The sequence below is a fragment of the Alnus glutinosa genome, chromosome 4 (genome assembly GCF_958979055.1).
Source record: "Alnus glutinosa chromosome 4, dhAlnGlut1.1, whole genome shotgun sequence".
NCBI classification, from domain to species: domain Eukaryota; kingdom Viridiplantae; phylum Streptophyta; class Magnoliopsida; order Fagales; family Betulaceae; genus Alnus; species Alnus glutinosa.
This window is the reverse complement of record NC_084889.1, coordinates 16,093,313-16,109,073: the sequence shown is the minus strand read 5'-3', so window position 1 is coordinate 16,109,073 and position 15,761 is coordinate 16,093,313. Positions and strand designations below refer to the sequence as shown.

The following is a 15,761-nucleotide window of genomic DNA, read 5'->3' as shown; positions in this document are numbered from 1 at the left end:
GAACAAAATTGATAGAGGAAGCACACATTAGGGTGCTAATAAGATAAATTAAACAGGCAAACAAACAACAAACATATATCACAAACAAACGGAGATAAAATGAAAATAAAAATAAAAAAGCATTTTTCCCGTTGAATTCCGTCAATCTGATTCGACACTTCGAAAATCGAACTACTTTCAAAACTTACTAGGAAAAACAAAAATAAAAAACCCAACCCTAGTTCTGAGTTGCATAAACAGATGAACTATTAAAGAGCTAGTTCGCAAACATAGAAACTCACGAGGCTTTGGGATCTCAATGTTAAATCAACAGAAGGATGAGTTCTCCTCTCCTAAGTCAAATGCCAAGAATAATAATAATAATAATAATAATAATAATAATAATAATAATAATAATAATAATAGCTTGTGATCGATGTTGTCAAAACATTTGACTACTTCAGATTTGATCAGCCTTAGGGCTGAGCATGGGGCGGGGGGGGGGGGGGGGATGGGGTTTTTTTGCCCCCGCTCCGCAGAGGTGGGGAACCCGCATCCCGCAGGTTACCCCCTGCACCCGCACGGGGCGGGGATCCCCGCGGGTTATAATGGGTTATGGAATATAAAACCAAAGTTAGAAATTTTGAGCAATCAGATCTCACAGCAATGCATAGTAAGTCAAACCCAGAAAATTTCGGATCCAACATAAATAAATCCAAACAATTAACACTAATAACCAAGATTTTCCCAAAACCAACAAAAACCCATGAAACAACAAAGGATTTAATAAGACATTGCAGAGATATATCACTAGAAAAATACCTGCCGAGTGCCGACTACAGGGGCCTTCCTTCCCCTTCCTCTGCTGCGGCCTGCCGGTGTGTGACGTGTGTCCGTGCGTCCGGGGAGGGCCGGTGACTGGCGACTGGTGAGGCGATGACTAGCGAGCTGGCTAGTGGCAGGGCTGCGACGCTCAGGGAGTTAGAAACTTAGAGAAGATAAGTGTAGGGTTAGGTTAGAAGGAAGGACCAAAGGAATGGAAGGATAGCCTGCTGCCTGCTTGTGTTTTTTTACGTTTTTCAGACTTTTTTTTTTTTTTTTCAAAACCTACGGGGCTGGGCGAGGACCCGTAAAAATTCAAGGGTCCCCCCCGCAACCCGTCCCACACCGCACGGGGGAGCCAAAAAAAGCCCCGTGGCCCGCACCATGGGTGCGGGTTTTAGGCTCTGCGGGGCGGGACGGGTTCTGCGGGGATTTGCTCACTCCTAATCAGCCTGTCCACCGAACCCACCCATGAAGTTCGTAGAAAAACGTGATTGGACCACATCCTTTTCAGAATCCATGAGATAAGTCTAGGAATATTTCTTCATAAACTAGATGCAATAAGTACGAGAAAGAAACAAGAAGTACAAATGCTTAAAGCTCCTCGCAGGAAGGCAAGGAGATAACAACTATCATAGCTTACAAACCAGCTACAATCTCAAGACACAAAGACAACGCCCAAACCCAGGCTCCTACGGAAGATGGATTCCAATAGCTTGTGGTTGTATCCCTAAACCCTAACCTTATTAAGCATGAGGCTAGAAAATGGAGGACAAAGTACCTGTTTGGTGAGAGCTGGCGTTCGCCGTTCGGGTGAGACCAAAATGCTTTTGGACTCTCTCTGCTGCTTCACTGTGTGTATGGGAAGCGATGCAGCTCTCTTTCTTTGTTGGGCCAGTATGGGTCCAGCCCATAGTGAGATGGTGGACTCAAAATTTAAGGCCCAAAGCATAAACTGCTCGACTGTTGGTGATTAAGAGAAATACTACATGCACTCCCATGTCCACATTGTTAAATTGCACATTCTCTGACATTATAGTAAAAATTATCATTGAATTTAAGATGAATCACCAACGAATTTTGGATCCAATCGTGATTTCTATGGCCACGTTAGTGTGTACTAAGGAGTACATGTAGCATTTCTTGTTGATTAATGTTAGAGTAGTGTTTTTATTTTTTATTTTTGGAAGCAAAAAAGGGTAAAGAAGGGTTATTGAAGGTTGGAACTCCCTACTTGGGCTTTACTATAGTAGGCTAGTAGCATCTTACCCACTCGCTGGCCACTTGTCAAGCCTACAAAACGGAGGCTTGCAGACATTCCCTCAAGATGAATCAAGCCATAACCTAAACTCAATCCCACCAAAGAACATAATAGCATGCACCCGATGAATATCGATTAATAGGCACGAGTCTCATCTTGTTCAGCACTATACCCCTGAGACATGGCCACTTTTAATTTTTTTTTATACCCTAAAGGCAGCTTGGGGGAAATATTTTTCCCCCAATATCTCAATGTTAATCTATATTGTTTGTTAATTTGTTTGATATGGGCATTGGGTGACTGAAATTTCGATAATTAGTTGATCAAATTCATTGAAGTGAAAAACTTCACGACAACTTCACTAAAATGATATCATTTAGATTGAAAATAAATCGGAACCTCATAATGATATCATCTAGATTGAATTTTTCAGAATCAAATTCACAACACCAAACTTACATGAAACAGAATAAGCTCTAACCAATCCCATAAAACGCACAGATGGAGAGAGAGAGAGAGAGAGAGAGAGAGGGGGGGGGGTTTCGGGGAGAAATGTTTCCCCCACACTGCCTTTAGTTTCTTTTTAAAAAAAAATTAAAAGTGGCCACGTTGGCAAGGGGTGGATATGAGTTGTGTCTTGAGGTAGACAAGTATCATATCTCTATCTCTATACCCCTAGATACTCAAACCATGTTCTCCATCTGAGAGTCAAACCCATATTCTTCCTCTCACCAAACCAACCTTTCGAATGGAAGTCTGTTATAGACTGAGTGTGTTTGGCAACACACTCCTCCCCCTTTTTTTTTCCCTTTTTTTTTTTTCATTTCTCCAAAAAAAAAAAAAATGAACCTCTTTTTTTCTTATTACCAAACAACTTTCTTCACTTTTCTCTCAAAAAAAATTTAAATCTCATTTTATCTTTATATCACATTAAGCACTACTTATTACTATTCAAATAAAAAAAATCACAACAAAACTATTTACCAAATGGGCCGAGTCATGGCCAACATGTACATAATTGAGCTTGTTTGGTAATAAAGACAATAACGTATTTTTGATATGAGTACAGGTTTAAAAGTTGAATTATTTTTTTCAAAAAAATGTCTATATATATATATATTGGAATGTTGGTGTTGGTACAGTTTCCGGTATGGTGACGTGTCGCCTGGTGATTCGCTAGTGGATCCTGATCTACCACTCCAATCCTGCAAAAATAACAAACAACTCGTCGGGGGTGCCGACTACGCCCACTCCGATGCCTAAGTCAGTTCAAATCAATTTTTCGAAGAATATCTCAATCTCAAGAACTCAGAGAATGCGTGATCTCATACCTGGTGTAGTGGTCTTTATTTATAGGCCGAGCTTGTGGTCTTACCAGACTTGCTCTCTTACTAGAATTCTTGACGTCTAGTTGGATTAGGAGTTTGAATCCTATCTTAGTTAAATCTTATCTTCAGAGAATTTAAATGAGATTGTAGAATCCGCAGTTTGATTGCGCTTGTATCTCTTTAAATTAGATTTCATATAAATAACTACCTTATCCCATTAATCATGGAGTTGCGGTTTTATCCCTGATCTTATGGAATTTTATCCTTATCGTATTCTGGGAATTCTGCAGCATACTTCCAACCAACCTCCGAGGTGATGATATCCGGGATATGTTCGCTCTGCCTTGGAGATCTCGGGATATCGCCGCACCATAACCGGGTTGTGAAAGGTCGAGCCGAGACGATATTGCTCCGACTTGTTGTCAACCCCGAGGCGCTGTTACTCCGAGACACAAATACCCGAGATATGCTCGCTCCGTTCAGACTAGGAGATCTCGGGATGTTTTATATACAGTAGCCTGGACCGTTAAGACCGAGACATCATCATACCTCCGAGACGTCTCTATTCCTCCGAGATGTCCTTATACCTGGACGATCTTTTCTTCGCTAGGCGAAAGTAATGTCCGAGACATAAGCCCGAGACGTCTCTGAATCCACATGTCTATAGGGTTGATTTTATCCCTAACAGTTGGTAATTTTAAATGGATGGTTTGACTTTAGACTTCATGCAAATGAGGCAAGCACGATAGGTAGGACTGTACATATGTGACACACAAAGTTAAAGAATGGTACAATTAGCATTTTATGAAAAAGATGGTGAATTATTGCTGGAAATGAGAGTATGTTAGGGATGTTCTAACATCATCCACCGCCATTATAACCACTAATATATTAATCGACCGACGATTACCATCACTAAACCTTATCTTAATATTCTTACCATGTTCCCAACAAGACAAAGAACACCCAACTAAACTTCCATATTAATTTCTCAATGAGATATGATGGATGCTGGAAACATAAGCAAAACACACATGTTTGGCAAGAATAAGTCATTAAAAAATACTGGACGCATCAGTATTGATGTAAGGGATATAAAATAGAAGGTTAACAGCGGTGGGTTTACTTGGAGATATATGTTAGCTGCACAATAATTTTTTTTTAAAAAAAAAAAATAAATTAATGGACATATTAACATTGTTGTGCAATTGTTGTGTAAGAGTTGTACAAATAACATATCTCTTATTTGAATAACCGAAGAATAATAGTTAGGTGTGAATTGGTTGTAACTAATTCCATTGTTATAGGCTTTCTGTTTGAGTAGTTAAAGAGATCTTAGAGTCTATAAAATGCATTTCTTTGTAATGGGAGACCCGGGCATCTCGAATAGACTCTATTCAATTTCAATTAAATTCATTCTTATTTCCTCAATTCCATCAATCAATTCATCTCATATTCATTCAACAATCCATAATTATATTTTGGGATTTGATTCTTACACTACACCATCATAACAACTGTACAACAACCCCTCACATAAAGATGGGCCACAGTGTTTGGGGTCCACCCTCATGTGAGGGATTGTTGTGCAGTTGTTGTATTAGTGTTGTAAATCTAACATTTTCCTTATATTTACAGTATAAAATTAAACAAACATGATGTTGCGGTGATGCCTAACAAGAATTAAAGAAGTGAAAAGCATTGGGTCTTTGGAGAAAGGGTTTTCTTTACATTAAGATATGTTTACCGAGTTGGTGAGGTCACACAGAAAATTGAAGCATCTAAAGAGATTCCTAGACGTCATGCTCCTTTACTGAGTTGGTGATTCTTGATTGGTTCATTGTGATTGGATATGTCATCTTCCACCGGGGCAGTGTACGTGGCATCTACCAGTTGGGGCTTTGCTTTGCTCACTCAATCAAGTTTAACTATTAGAGTATTGATCTAGGATCAAGGCTGATGTATATAGACACTTGTACTTAAGGAAAGTGAGAGTTTATGATGACTGATGATAGTGTGGGCGTCCTTGTCCCGGCATGTGTTCGCGCAGTTTAAGACATTTGGATAGGTAGGCCTCATAAGGAGCTTTCTCACAATAGCTTTATCTGAAAGTGTAAGAAAATAGTTTACGCGGATAAGAAGCGTAAACCATTTTACGTATAATGAAAGTTATTTTCTTTGGTCAACTGAAAATATTTTCAAGTAGACCAATATTTTGCACTAACAAAAAAATAAAAACAAAAAAAAAAAAAAAAAAAACCTTTTGGTGTTTGGTTAATAGGGAACAACAAATATTTCTTATATTTTTGTATATATTTTGAAGAGTTGTAAGGAAGAGAGAGAGGCGGCAAAGAGGAGCCGTAAAAGAAGAGAGTCCGTAAGAATATAAAGTCTTCGGGTGGGATTGAGATCCAGTATAATTGCATGACTAATAATTTGGGCAATCAATTATAAGAGGGCTCCTTGTTGAACCCACTTGCCCAGGTGTTTGGGTAGCCCAAGACATGTTCAAACAAGTTGGCCTCGTAAGGGTCCTCTCACACTAGCCTGCTTGAAAGTGGAGAAAAATGATTCACGCCTCACGAATGTTATTTTCTTTGGTTAATTGAAAATATTTTCGGAGTGACCAATACATTGTGTTTCATGAAAAGAACCGACACCCCACCAATGACACCACACATCAAATAGAATTACTCTTGCTAACCCAGAAGCTTCCAGGCATTTGCTAACCAATGTTATAATTCACCTACATCAGCATTCCTAGATCTATCTAATCACCCCAAAGTTTATTAGTGGGAGACTAGGAATTACTTTGCCAAAACTATTTTGCTACTTTCCACAATGACGTATAAATGTCTAAATCTATCCATAAGACTTCAATGAAAATATATAGTTATATTTTTTTCCTTCAAATTTGTGGAAGGATTGGGACTAGGAATTAGCTCTAGTGAGTAGTGAGTTAGAGTTATCCATACCTAATTCTTTTCGCATGACTTTCTTAATTACCTTCTAATCAATGGCCTGTCACTTCATTATATTCGTGTTTAGCTCATTTTACACGGCACAAACTGGTTTTAGTTTACACTCTCTTGAGGTATTGAGAATTAATAGAGTGGGGACATTCAACCGTCCCTCTCCTCCTTTTAATATTAAAAAAATCAATTTCAATCAAAAAGAAAAATAAAAACAAAAGAAAAGTGTACTTTTGCTTTTGAAATTGATTTTTTTAATATAAAAAGGAACATCTCCTCTTTATCAATTCTCTGAGGTATTTGCCTCTCCCGCATAGATATGGGATTATTTGTCATATATAAATGTTAGGAGTAGTTACTTTTTTCTCCCATCCGTCAAATCTTGTGAACAAAAGGAATTCAGACAACTCTAGGGTTTCAAAAATGGCAATGAAGAAAAAATCGGAGAGCTTCCTCCTTTTTGTTTGGGTCAATCTTGAAAATCAGAAAGCAGGAATTTTCTGAGAATCAATTGGGTCTTTTTGATTTTCACATTGACGGTGGCCTTTCTGCCACTTGCTCCTCTTTCCCCCAGCCCACTTGATTAATGATTATTGATTAACAGTAACACTAATAATACAAGTATTGGTATTTCCCTTTTTGTTTTGGATTAAATGTTATTTTGGTTCTGACCATTTTCAAATGATTTTCAAAATTATTACACCTGATATTTAGGATTGCTTGATTAACGGAGTTAATCTTTCCATCCATATTTTACCCAAACAATTGAAAGAATAGATTTGAACTAGATACTTCTGTTTATGAAACGTAGTCTCCAACCGATTAAACTACTAAGTCATCGGTATTTCAATTTTCTTCCAGTAAACTTGTAAAACAATAATTTGGCTGTCATGTTTAGGTAAAATTTTCTTATATATATATATATATAAGATTGTAGGAAAAAACATTTACCTCCTCTAACAAACAAGCAATTTGCAATATTTTCTTAACTTTTAACTGTAGCAATGTATCCCTAAACTACCATTGGAATTGCAATGTCCCCCTTTTACAAAAAAAATAACAAAACTACCACTAATAAAAAAATTAAAAAATTAAAAATTAAAAAACAAAAACCAAAAAATAAATGAAAATTTTGAAAAAACAAATCATTTTTCCTGAATTTTTGCCTCTAGTTTTTAATTTTTCTAAAATTTTTTCATCTTTTATTTTATTCTAAATTTTTTTTTATCATAAGTATCTTTATCATTTTTTGCCAAAAAGGAAGACATAGCAAATGGTCCTTTTAAGAGTGATTTGTATTGATGTTTTAGGTTCGAATCGACATATACTATAAAGTCAATTCTAACCCGACCTATTCAATTTAACGGGTAATTCTCCAACTCTAACCTGTTATTTTTATGTCAAATTCGGAAGCCGTATAAAAAATTGACATCCCCAGTCCTCTCTCTTTTCTTGAGAAGAATTTTGATGTCAACACAATTCCAATAGATAAAATAAAGCACGCCATTTTTAGGTGGTCCACATTTCAATATCAATCACTAATGAGCACATTGAAACATCCACATAGTTTTTTAAAATCATAAAGTACAATAAATTCTTCAGTCTCTTAACCATGAAAAACAATGGCTGATTTCATTGCAGGTGGCTTATAGATTACTATATCAAGCTTGCAGGGAGTAGCAAGAAGTGCAAAAATGAAACAGAAGCTTTTTCATTCCATTACTTTGATAAAGTATGAACCTCCCAAGAATTGAAGAACATTTGTCATCTCTACTCCCAGGAAATCTTGTTTATTTAAGTTACTACTTTCTCTTGTTTCTTTTTCTTTTTCTCTCATAATGAAACAGAATACACCAGAAAGGTCAATGGATGACAAAATTCATCAAGGCTAAAACCAGTACCATTAGTTGATTATCAAACTTCACCCTTGTCCCATTTCATTCTCACCCTTCCGAATAGGAGGAAAGCTAATTTACCTTTTGAACAGAAGGGATGCAAGGCCTGCCCTCCATCCGTACATTGTCACTGGCTCCTGCTTTTTGGGAATGAGAGAAGCCAGACCAGCCCGTAAATTGTGACCAGTCAACATCTCCGGTCTGGTACTCGTGTCCGAAGACCTGAAATTAGAACCAACAAGTATATTACCACATATTACAGGCTGTTCCTTGAAGATATTCTGAATCTGGAATGTGCTTAGCTCATTAGATAAACTATCCAATTAGGCGGGCAGCTTCATTACCACCAAGCAAAGTGGGAAGAATTTCATATTATTATGTGCTTGTTCCTATAAATGTGTGTGTGTTTGAGAGAGAGAGAGAGAGAGGGTGGGGGTTTGTGACGAAGAGAGAATTCCTCGAGACCAAGAGCCAACCACAAAAATAAGAAAATGTAGAAAGAGCCTTTCTAATTAATCGGAAATATCTCATGCCTCATTAAAGATTCAAGATCAGGTCATATATTTAAAAAAAAAACACATCAACCACTTCAAGGATTTTTTTTTTTTTTTCAAAGAGAGAGGAAAGAGGGCATCATCCCCCAGGATGGATGTAAAAGTGTCAAGGATAGTATCGCATCCTTGAAATTCAAGTGGGCACCAATCAAATCAGAATTGCTCAAGGCCTCTCAAGTCTCAGGAAGAGTTAACTTTACATGGGAACTAACCTACCAGAAAAGAGCAGCAAAAAGAGCCATTACTCAACCCTGTATAGATATGGGCTTCAAAATGCGTTACCAACTCGTCATAACAAAAACCTTATAAAGTTAGCCTGATCCACTTCCCTTATTATAAAGGGAAAAACTAATTAGATTCTAAATAATATTTGGCAAGTATCCTTAATAATTAAAAATAATCACATGAAAATATATGTGTATGTGAATTTAACATATACTGCCTCAATATGCTCAAATTTTCAACAATGTCAAAGTAGGAACCTGTCAGTTTACCCTTACCGCATCAATAGAAAGAAAAAAGGGAGGGGGGAAGAGCACATACGTAGGAGGAGGAGGGCCTTCATATGCAAATGTTGACATGCCTTGTCGTTGCTTGTGCTTAGGATTAGATGTGCATATTACATAAACACGGCCACGGCGTTTCACTGTCTTACAGAACTCACACATCTTCTTAACTGATGACCGCACCTTCATTGTTGCTGAAGATATAAATTAAGACACCATCAGATGCAATATCCAATTATTTTTTTTTGATAGGTAGGTGGGGACGAAAGTAACAAATCACGACAATTATAAAGCATAAAAAACAACAATTCACGACAGTTTAAAAGATAGGTGCTGTTTCAACATATACCAACAAAGCAACCGACCTATTGAAGTAGGCTATGAAAACCATCAAAGAATAAAAGATCTAGCCTCATAACCAAAAAGAAAATCAACGGATTCATTGGTCCAAGATGATCTAGTTTGAAAGAAACCTTGTCCAGCAAGACATCCAACAATGGCTGAATCACAGAAAGGTCGGCATTCACTTGTTAAAACTCAAGTCTTTTTATTATAGATTTTTTTTTTTTTTTATAAGCAATCAAAATATCGTTAAAAGCGCAATTCAGATACATAGGAGAAACGCCTAACTAGAAGGAGAAAAAGGTACAAGAAAATCATTAAAACTAATCACCAAGGGAGCTAAAAACGATTGTCCAAGTATAAAGAGAATAAAAGGACTTGAGCTCCTCCAACGTCCTCTCTTCGCTTCCTAAGATTGTCTATGGTAAGAATCTTTCATAGAAAAAGGTACAAGAAAATCATTAAAACTAATCACCAAGGGAGCTAAAAACGATTGTCCAAGTATAAAGAGAATAAAAGGACTTGAGCTCCTCCAACGTCCTCTCTTCGCTTCCTAAGATTGTCTATGGTAAGAATCTTTCATAAGGCCGCCAAAAAACCGAAAAACAAAAAAAAAAAAAAAAAAAAAAAAGCCTCTCTCAAAGGAACCCTGGTCCACCAAATACTCTTCCAAGGGATAGGAAAGCCATCTTTACATGCAAGGACCCTGTAAAAGGAGCTAACATTGAACATCCCTTTGTGTGAAAGGGCACACCAAAGCTTGTCTCCCTGATCCCATCTCACTCTATGGGCATACAACAAAGTGAAGAAAGAAGCCAAGACATCCATCACTCAATCGTGAGCCCCTCCAATAAAGCTTACATTTCACTGAAGGGAACCACTAGAAAAATCCAAATGAACTGCAACAAAAGCATCCTTCACACAAGCAATGCTATATAAATCCGGGTATGCTTCCTTAAGGGTCATCTCTCCACACTACACATCATCCCAGAATCTGATCTTGGAACCATCTCTCCGCTGAAATCTGGTATGGCTGTAAAACATCCTCCAACCCCTCCTAAAATTCTTTCATAGCCTCACCCCATACGGCTCTAAAGAATCAATAGAATACCACTTGCCCCAATTACTACCAAATTTAACATCCACAACAAGTATCCACCATGCCTCTCTCTCATGCACTTAGTGCCACAACCATTTCCCTAAAAGAGCACGATTGAACATTCTCAAGTTCCGAATCCCCAAAACTCCCTTAGAAATAGGAGAACAAACCTTGGACCAATTAACCAGGTGATATTTGAATTCTTCACCTATCCCACCCTATAAGAAATCTCAATGGAACTTCTCTATGCAATTTGCCACACCAGCAGGAATGGGGAAAAAAGACAATAAGTGCGTAAGTAAGTTGGAAAAAATGCTCTTTATAAGTGTAACCCTACCATCTTTAGACAAATACATCATTTTTCAACTAGTCAGCCGACGCTCAATCTTTTCAACTATATCCCAAATAGACTTTGCCTTGAGGGTTTGGGCTTGAGGGCTTTTGTTCGTTGAGGGTTTGTTGGGTTTCTTCTTTTCTTTTTCTTTTTGTGGGTTGTTTCGTTTTTCGCTTTCTAGTTAGGTGCTTCCACTTGTATACTATCGGTTTACTTATGGGCGCCTTACGCTTTTAATAAGACCAATTTATTACTTATCAAAAAAACAAAAAATGATTCGCCTCACAACTACATCACAATGCCTAGTCCCCATAGAGAAGCATTAGAGAAGACCCTCATCAACAATTACAGTAAGCATTTTACTTAACGCCTCCATGACAACAACAAACAGAAAAGGAGACAAAGGGTCTTCCTGTCTCAACCCACGAGAGCTAGTGAAGAAGCTAGACAAAGAGCCATTCACCAAAACGAAAAAGTGGATCAAAGAGATATAATGCGCTATCCAAAAATACAATTTCTCCCCAAATCCGCACCTTCTCAGCAAATACAGTAAGAACTCCCAGTTGACATGATCGTAGGCCTTCTCAATATCCAGCTTGCAAAGCATCCCTGGTTCACCAAATCTAATTCAACTATCCAGACATTCATTTACTATACACATTAAATCAAGGATTTGCCTACCTTTAACTAAGGCATTCTAGGGCCTCAAAATAATTTTCTCCACAACCCTTCTCAATCTATTGGCAAGGACTTTGGCAATGATCGTGTAAACTCCCCTCACAAGACTGATAGATCCTTACGATCAATCGCCACAAATCTCTTTAGAATGAGAGCAATGAACACGGCATTAAGGCTTCTTTCAAACTTACAACAAGCATGAAAGTCAAGGAATACCCCCATGATGTCTGTCTTGATCACATCCCAATAGTCTTGGAAAAAAGCCATGGAAAAGTCATCAGAACCTGGAGTCTTATCTCTGTTCATACCTTTCAGGCTTTCACCACCTCTTAAACCTCCCTCTCCTCGAACGGTTGCTCTAACCAAGAGGCCTCCTCCGCAGCTATAGAATTAAAGGCAAGGCCAGCCAACTTGGGCCACTAGCTGAACAGTTCTAAAAATAAACTCTCATAAACTAAACGACATGATCCCTGATAACCGGTTGGCCAGAAGAAACTAAGCCATTTACAGATAGCGACTATGTGGAATTGAACCTCCTATTCGAGTTGGCTACCCGGTGAAAAAACTTTGTGCATTTGTCACCCTCTTTTTATTACAGTGAAGATGGGATAGTTAAATGCATTAACTGCAAGTCTGTAACATATACATTTAAAAATCCAAGAATCTTCAATTCAAAGGGCATCACGCACCATGCACATGTCCAGCAGTAACCAGAGCACAAGTCCAACATAAAGACAAAGTGAATCATTCGTTGTGTTCGGAATTTAGATATAGAAATTACCAGGAAATACTTGCAGCAAATATTACAGCAAATTATAACCCAAAACACTTGAAATTACCAGGAAATACTTGAAACAAACAAAAAAGATTACTTGCAGAATTATTCTTTCACAATTATTTACACACTTGAAATTATACTTGCAGGCTAGTTGCAGCAAATATTACAGGAAATACTTGCATAATTTAGATATAGAAATTACCAGGAAATACTTGAAAAAAAAAAAAAAAAAAAAGATTACAGCAAATTATAACCCAAAACAAGGGATTCTCAAGAATCTCAATACAATAAGTTGAGAATTTAGATATAGAAAAAATTACCAGCAAATAAATATGGTAGACGAACTAGGCTAGTTGTCCACTGGAACGTAGCTGCGCTGCTAAAGAAAAACACAAAGAGACAATGTTAAAGTAAAATCACATAAAACCCACCCACAAAATTTTCAAAATACTAATCGAAATCTGCAAATATTTCCTCTACAAAAATCGAAGACGAAATCTGCAAACAATAGGAAAAGGGACACTGGGCGTGGATCGGAAGAGAAGAAGAACAATAAGTGGATCAGAAGAGAGGAAGAGAAGAAGGAAAGAAGAAGAAAAGAACAGACCGAGAGAACCTTTCACGTGGGCAATGGGCGAGTGGGCGTCGCGGGCGTGGATCAGAGATTCAGAAGAGAAGAAGAGAAGAGAAGTGGAGAAGAATGGAGAAGAGGGGAGATTCTGGAGAAGAAGAGAAGTGGACGACGTCGTGCAGCGAAGAAGATTGGCGAAGAATTAGGTCAGTTGAAATTCAAAAATTTCATAGATGAGACAGCTGTTAGTTTCCAATTGTTACGATATTTTATTATTTTGCAAGCAGAAAGGTAGTGACAATTAACTGTTTTGACCAAGAGCATTCCTAGTAGCATCATCAAAATAGTTTTTTAGCTATTTTGGTGAGTTAATTTGATGAAAATTTTGAAAAACCACTCCCAGCAGCCTCACCATTTTAACCAAACAAATTTAATAACTGAAATTACTAACCAAATTAGATGAGGCATTTTCACTCAACAACACACTCACCAAATTTTGTTTCACCTTTCTCTCTCACATGATTAGCACATTTTTTTTCTTTTTTCTCTCATTTTCTTCTCCCATCTCCCATCTCTCAGAGCATTCCCAATGGCTTATGTATTTTTCAATCTAAAATAGCTAATCAAAATCTTTTTAATCTAGTTTAGCTAATGAATTTTAAATGCACTATACATCCGATTATCTATCCTTAACTCTATATTATTTTTTTATTATTTTTAATTAATTTATTTCATTATAGTATTTTTTTTCACATGGGTCCCGCTTCATAACTCCACTACTTTACACACTTTCTCTTAGATCTCCACTATAAAAGGAAGAAAAAAATGAAAAAACGTGGAGTGGTGGAGGGAAAAAGGAAAAAAGCAAAGCTAAAAAAGTGGAGATAGAGAATAAAAAAAAATAGATAAGTGAATAGTATAACTCTACTTGTAGAGTTCTACTATTTATGAAATTAAGAAAAATCTATTCTAGAGTTGGAATACATAAGCTAATGGAATCTCTTTTTAACACTTTTATTATCTATTCTAGCTTAAAGTTGTAAATAGATAATCCGTTAGGAGTGCTCTCACACATAATGTCCTTATTTCATGGATATGAATGATTTTTTGTAAAAAGATTATATAGAGAAAAAAAATAAATAAATATAAAAAAAAATTATTATTAAAATGGAATAGTGAATATTGACTAGTTAAAATAGTGAGGCTATTGGGGGAATTTTAATAAAGTGGCTCAACAGAATAGAAAAAAAGTGATTTTTAGTTATTTTGGTGAGTAAAATTTAGTGAGGCTACTAAGAATGCTCTTAAGGTAGTACCGTATTAGGATAAGATCACTTCCATCATACTCCTTAAAATGGTTTCCTTCCTTATATTTAAAAAAAAAAAAAATCATAAAAAAATCAAAAAACACCCCCAACAAACACCCTAAATTTACATAATCTCCTTAAAATTTTACAATAACCATGTAAATATTTTAATAAATAAAAAAACCATCTCTCTCTCTCCTCTCTCCTTCCACTTTCCCCATCCTCCATCGTCTCCACCCCGTCAAAGCTCAAACTCAATCAAAATCAAATATTTCTTCAACCTTGGCAAAGCCCCAAGCTCCAGGATCACTGGAAATTTCACAGTTCAAAATTCCACCGAAATTTCACAGTTCGAAATGTTCGGAATTCCACTGGAAATTTCCTCTTGTTTCACCGGAAGTTCGCACCTTAAGCCACCAGAATCGCGTCCTCAACTTCGACGGCGTCGACCCAGCATCACCCACCGGAGATCGGACCTTCCTCTCACCACGTCTCTTCTTAGGCCACCGAAATTCGACCCACAGGTCTCTCTGCATCTCCGGTTCTCTCTCTGATTCGATCTCTCTCCCTCAAGCTCTCTCTCTTGATCTCTTTCCCTAATTCGGTCTCTCTCCCGAGTTCTCTTACTCTACTTGTATTGGGTCACAGAGAAGAGAGGAATGAAGGACCGGGAAGATGAAGAAAGGGAGAAGAGAAGAAGAGAAGAGGAAGAGAAGAAAGGGTGGTGGTGGGTTTTGAGAGAGATAGGACGGAGATGACAAGAGAGGAGAGAAGAAAAAAATGAATAAAAAAATAAAAGTAGGAAAGAGAAAAAATAATAAAATAAGAGTAAAAAATAATATTTAATTGATATAGGGAAAATTAAGGGAATCTATTGTGTGGTGTTTTTTTTATAGGGAAGTAAAAAGTAGTTTTGTTTCCTAAATATAGGAAAAGTGGTTGGAAAACTGATGGGAGTACTCTAACAAAAAAGTCAATAGTAGCAGAACCAGTAGCAACTACAAGTACTTTCCTTACTTTTGGGGACAAAAATCGTAGCAATTAATTCACTCAATATAAGTAAGAAAATGTACTCCCAATTCAAACCAAAAATTATTATAGAGAATTAGCACTCGAAATCGAGGACTCACCCCATGCAATCTGTTGGTGCAGTTTTTGGTTTGGTGATGTATCGACGGGATCCCACTCAAATGTATAAGTCAGATTCTCATAAACAATTTTAGGGAGTATTAAGAGTAGAGTATAGTCAGAGATACATTGGGTAGTAGCCTATTTATAGGCGCACAGTTCTGAAATAATTGAAGTGTTCTGATATAATTCAATTAGGATTCTAAT

At 37.1% G+C, this 15,761-nt stretch overlaps 1 protein-coding gene across 1 annotated transcript; it reads right to left on the bottom strand.

The window, feature by feature from the left end:
* Positions 1-8,057: 8,057 nt before the first annotated feature.
* On the bottom strand, positions 8,058-13,353 carry LOC133866534 (uncharacterized). The gene is made up of 4 exons (XM_062303089.1): positions 13,156-13,353; positions 12,869-12,927; positions 9,355-9,511; positions 8,058-8,479 (listed from the first exon to the last, which is right to left on the bottom strand). The coding sequence occupies exons 3-4, from the start codon at positions 9,504-9,506 to the stop codon at positions 8,335-8,337; spliced, it is 297 nt and encodes a 98-aa protein (XP_062159073.1). The 5' UTR covers positions 9,507-9,511; positions 12,869-12,927; positions 13,156-13,353; the 3' UTR covers positions 8,058-8,334.
* Positions 13,354-15,761: the final 2,408 nt, after the last annotated feature.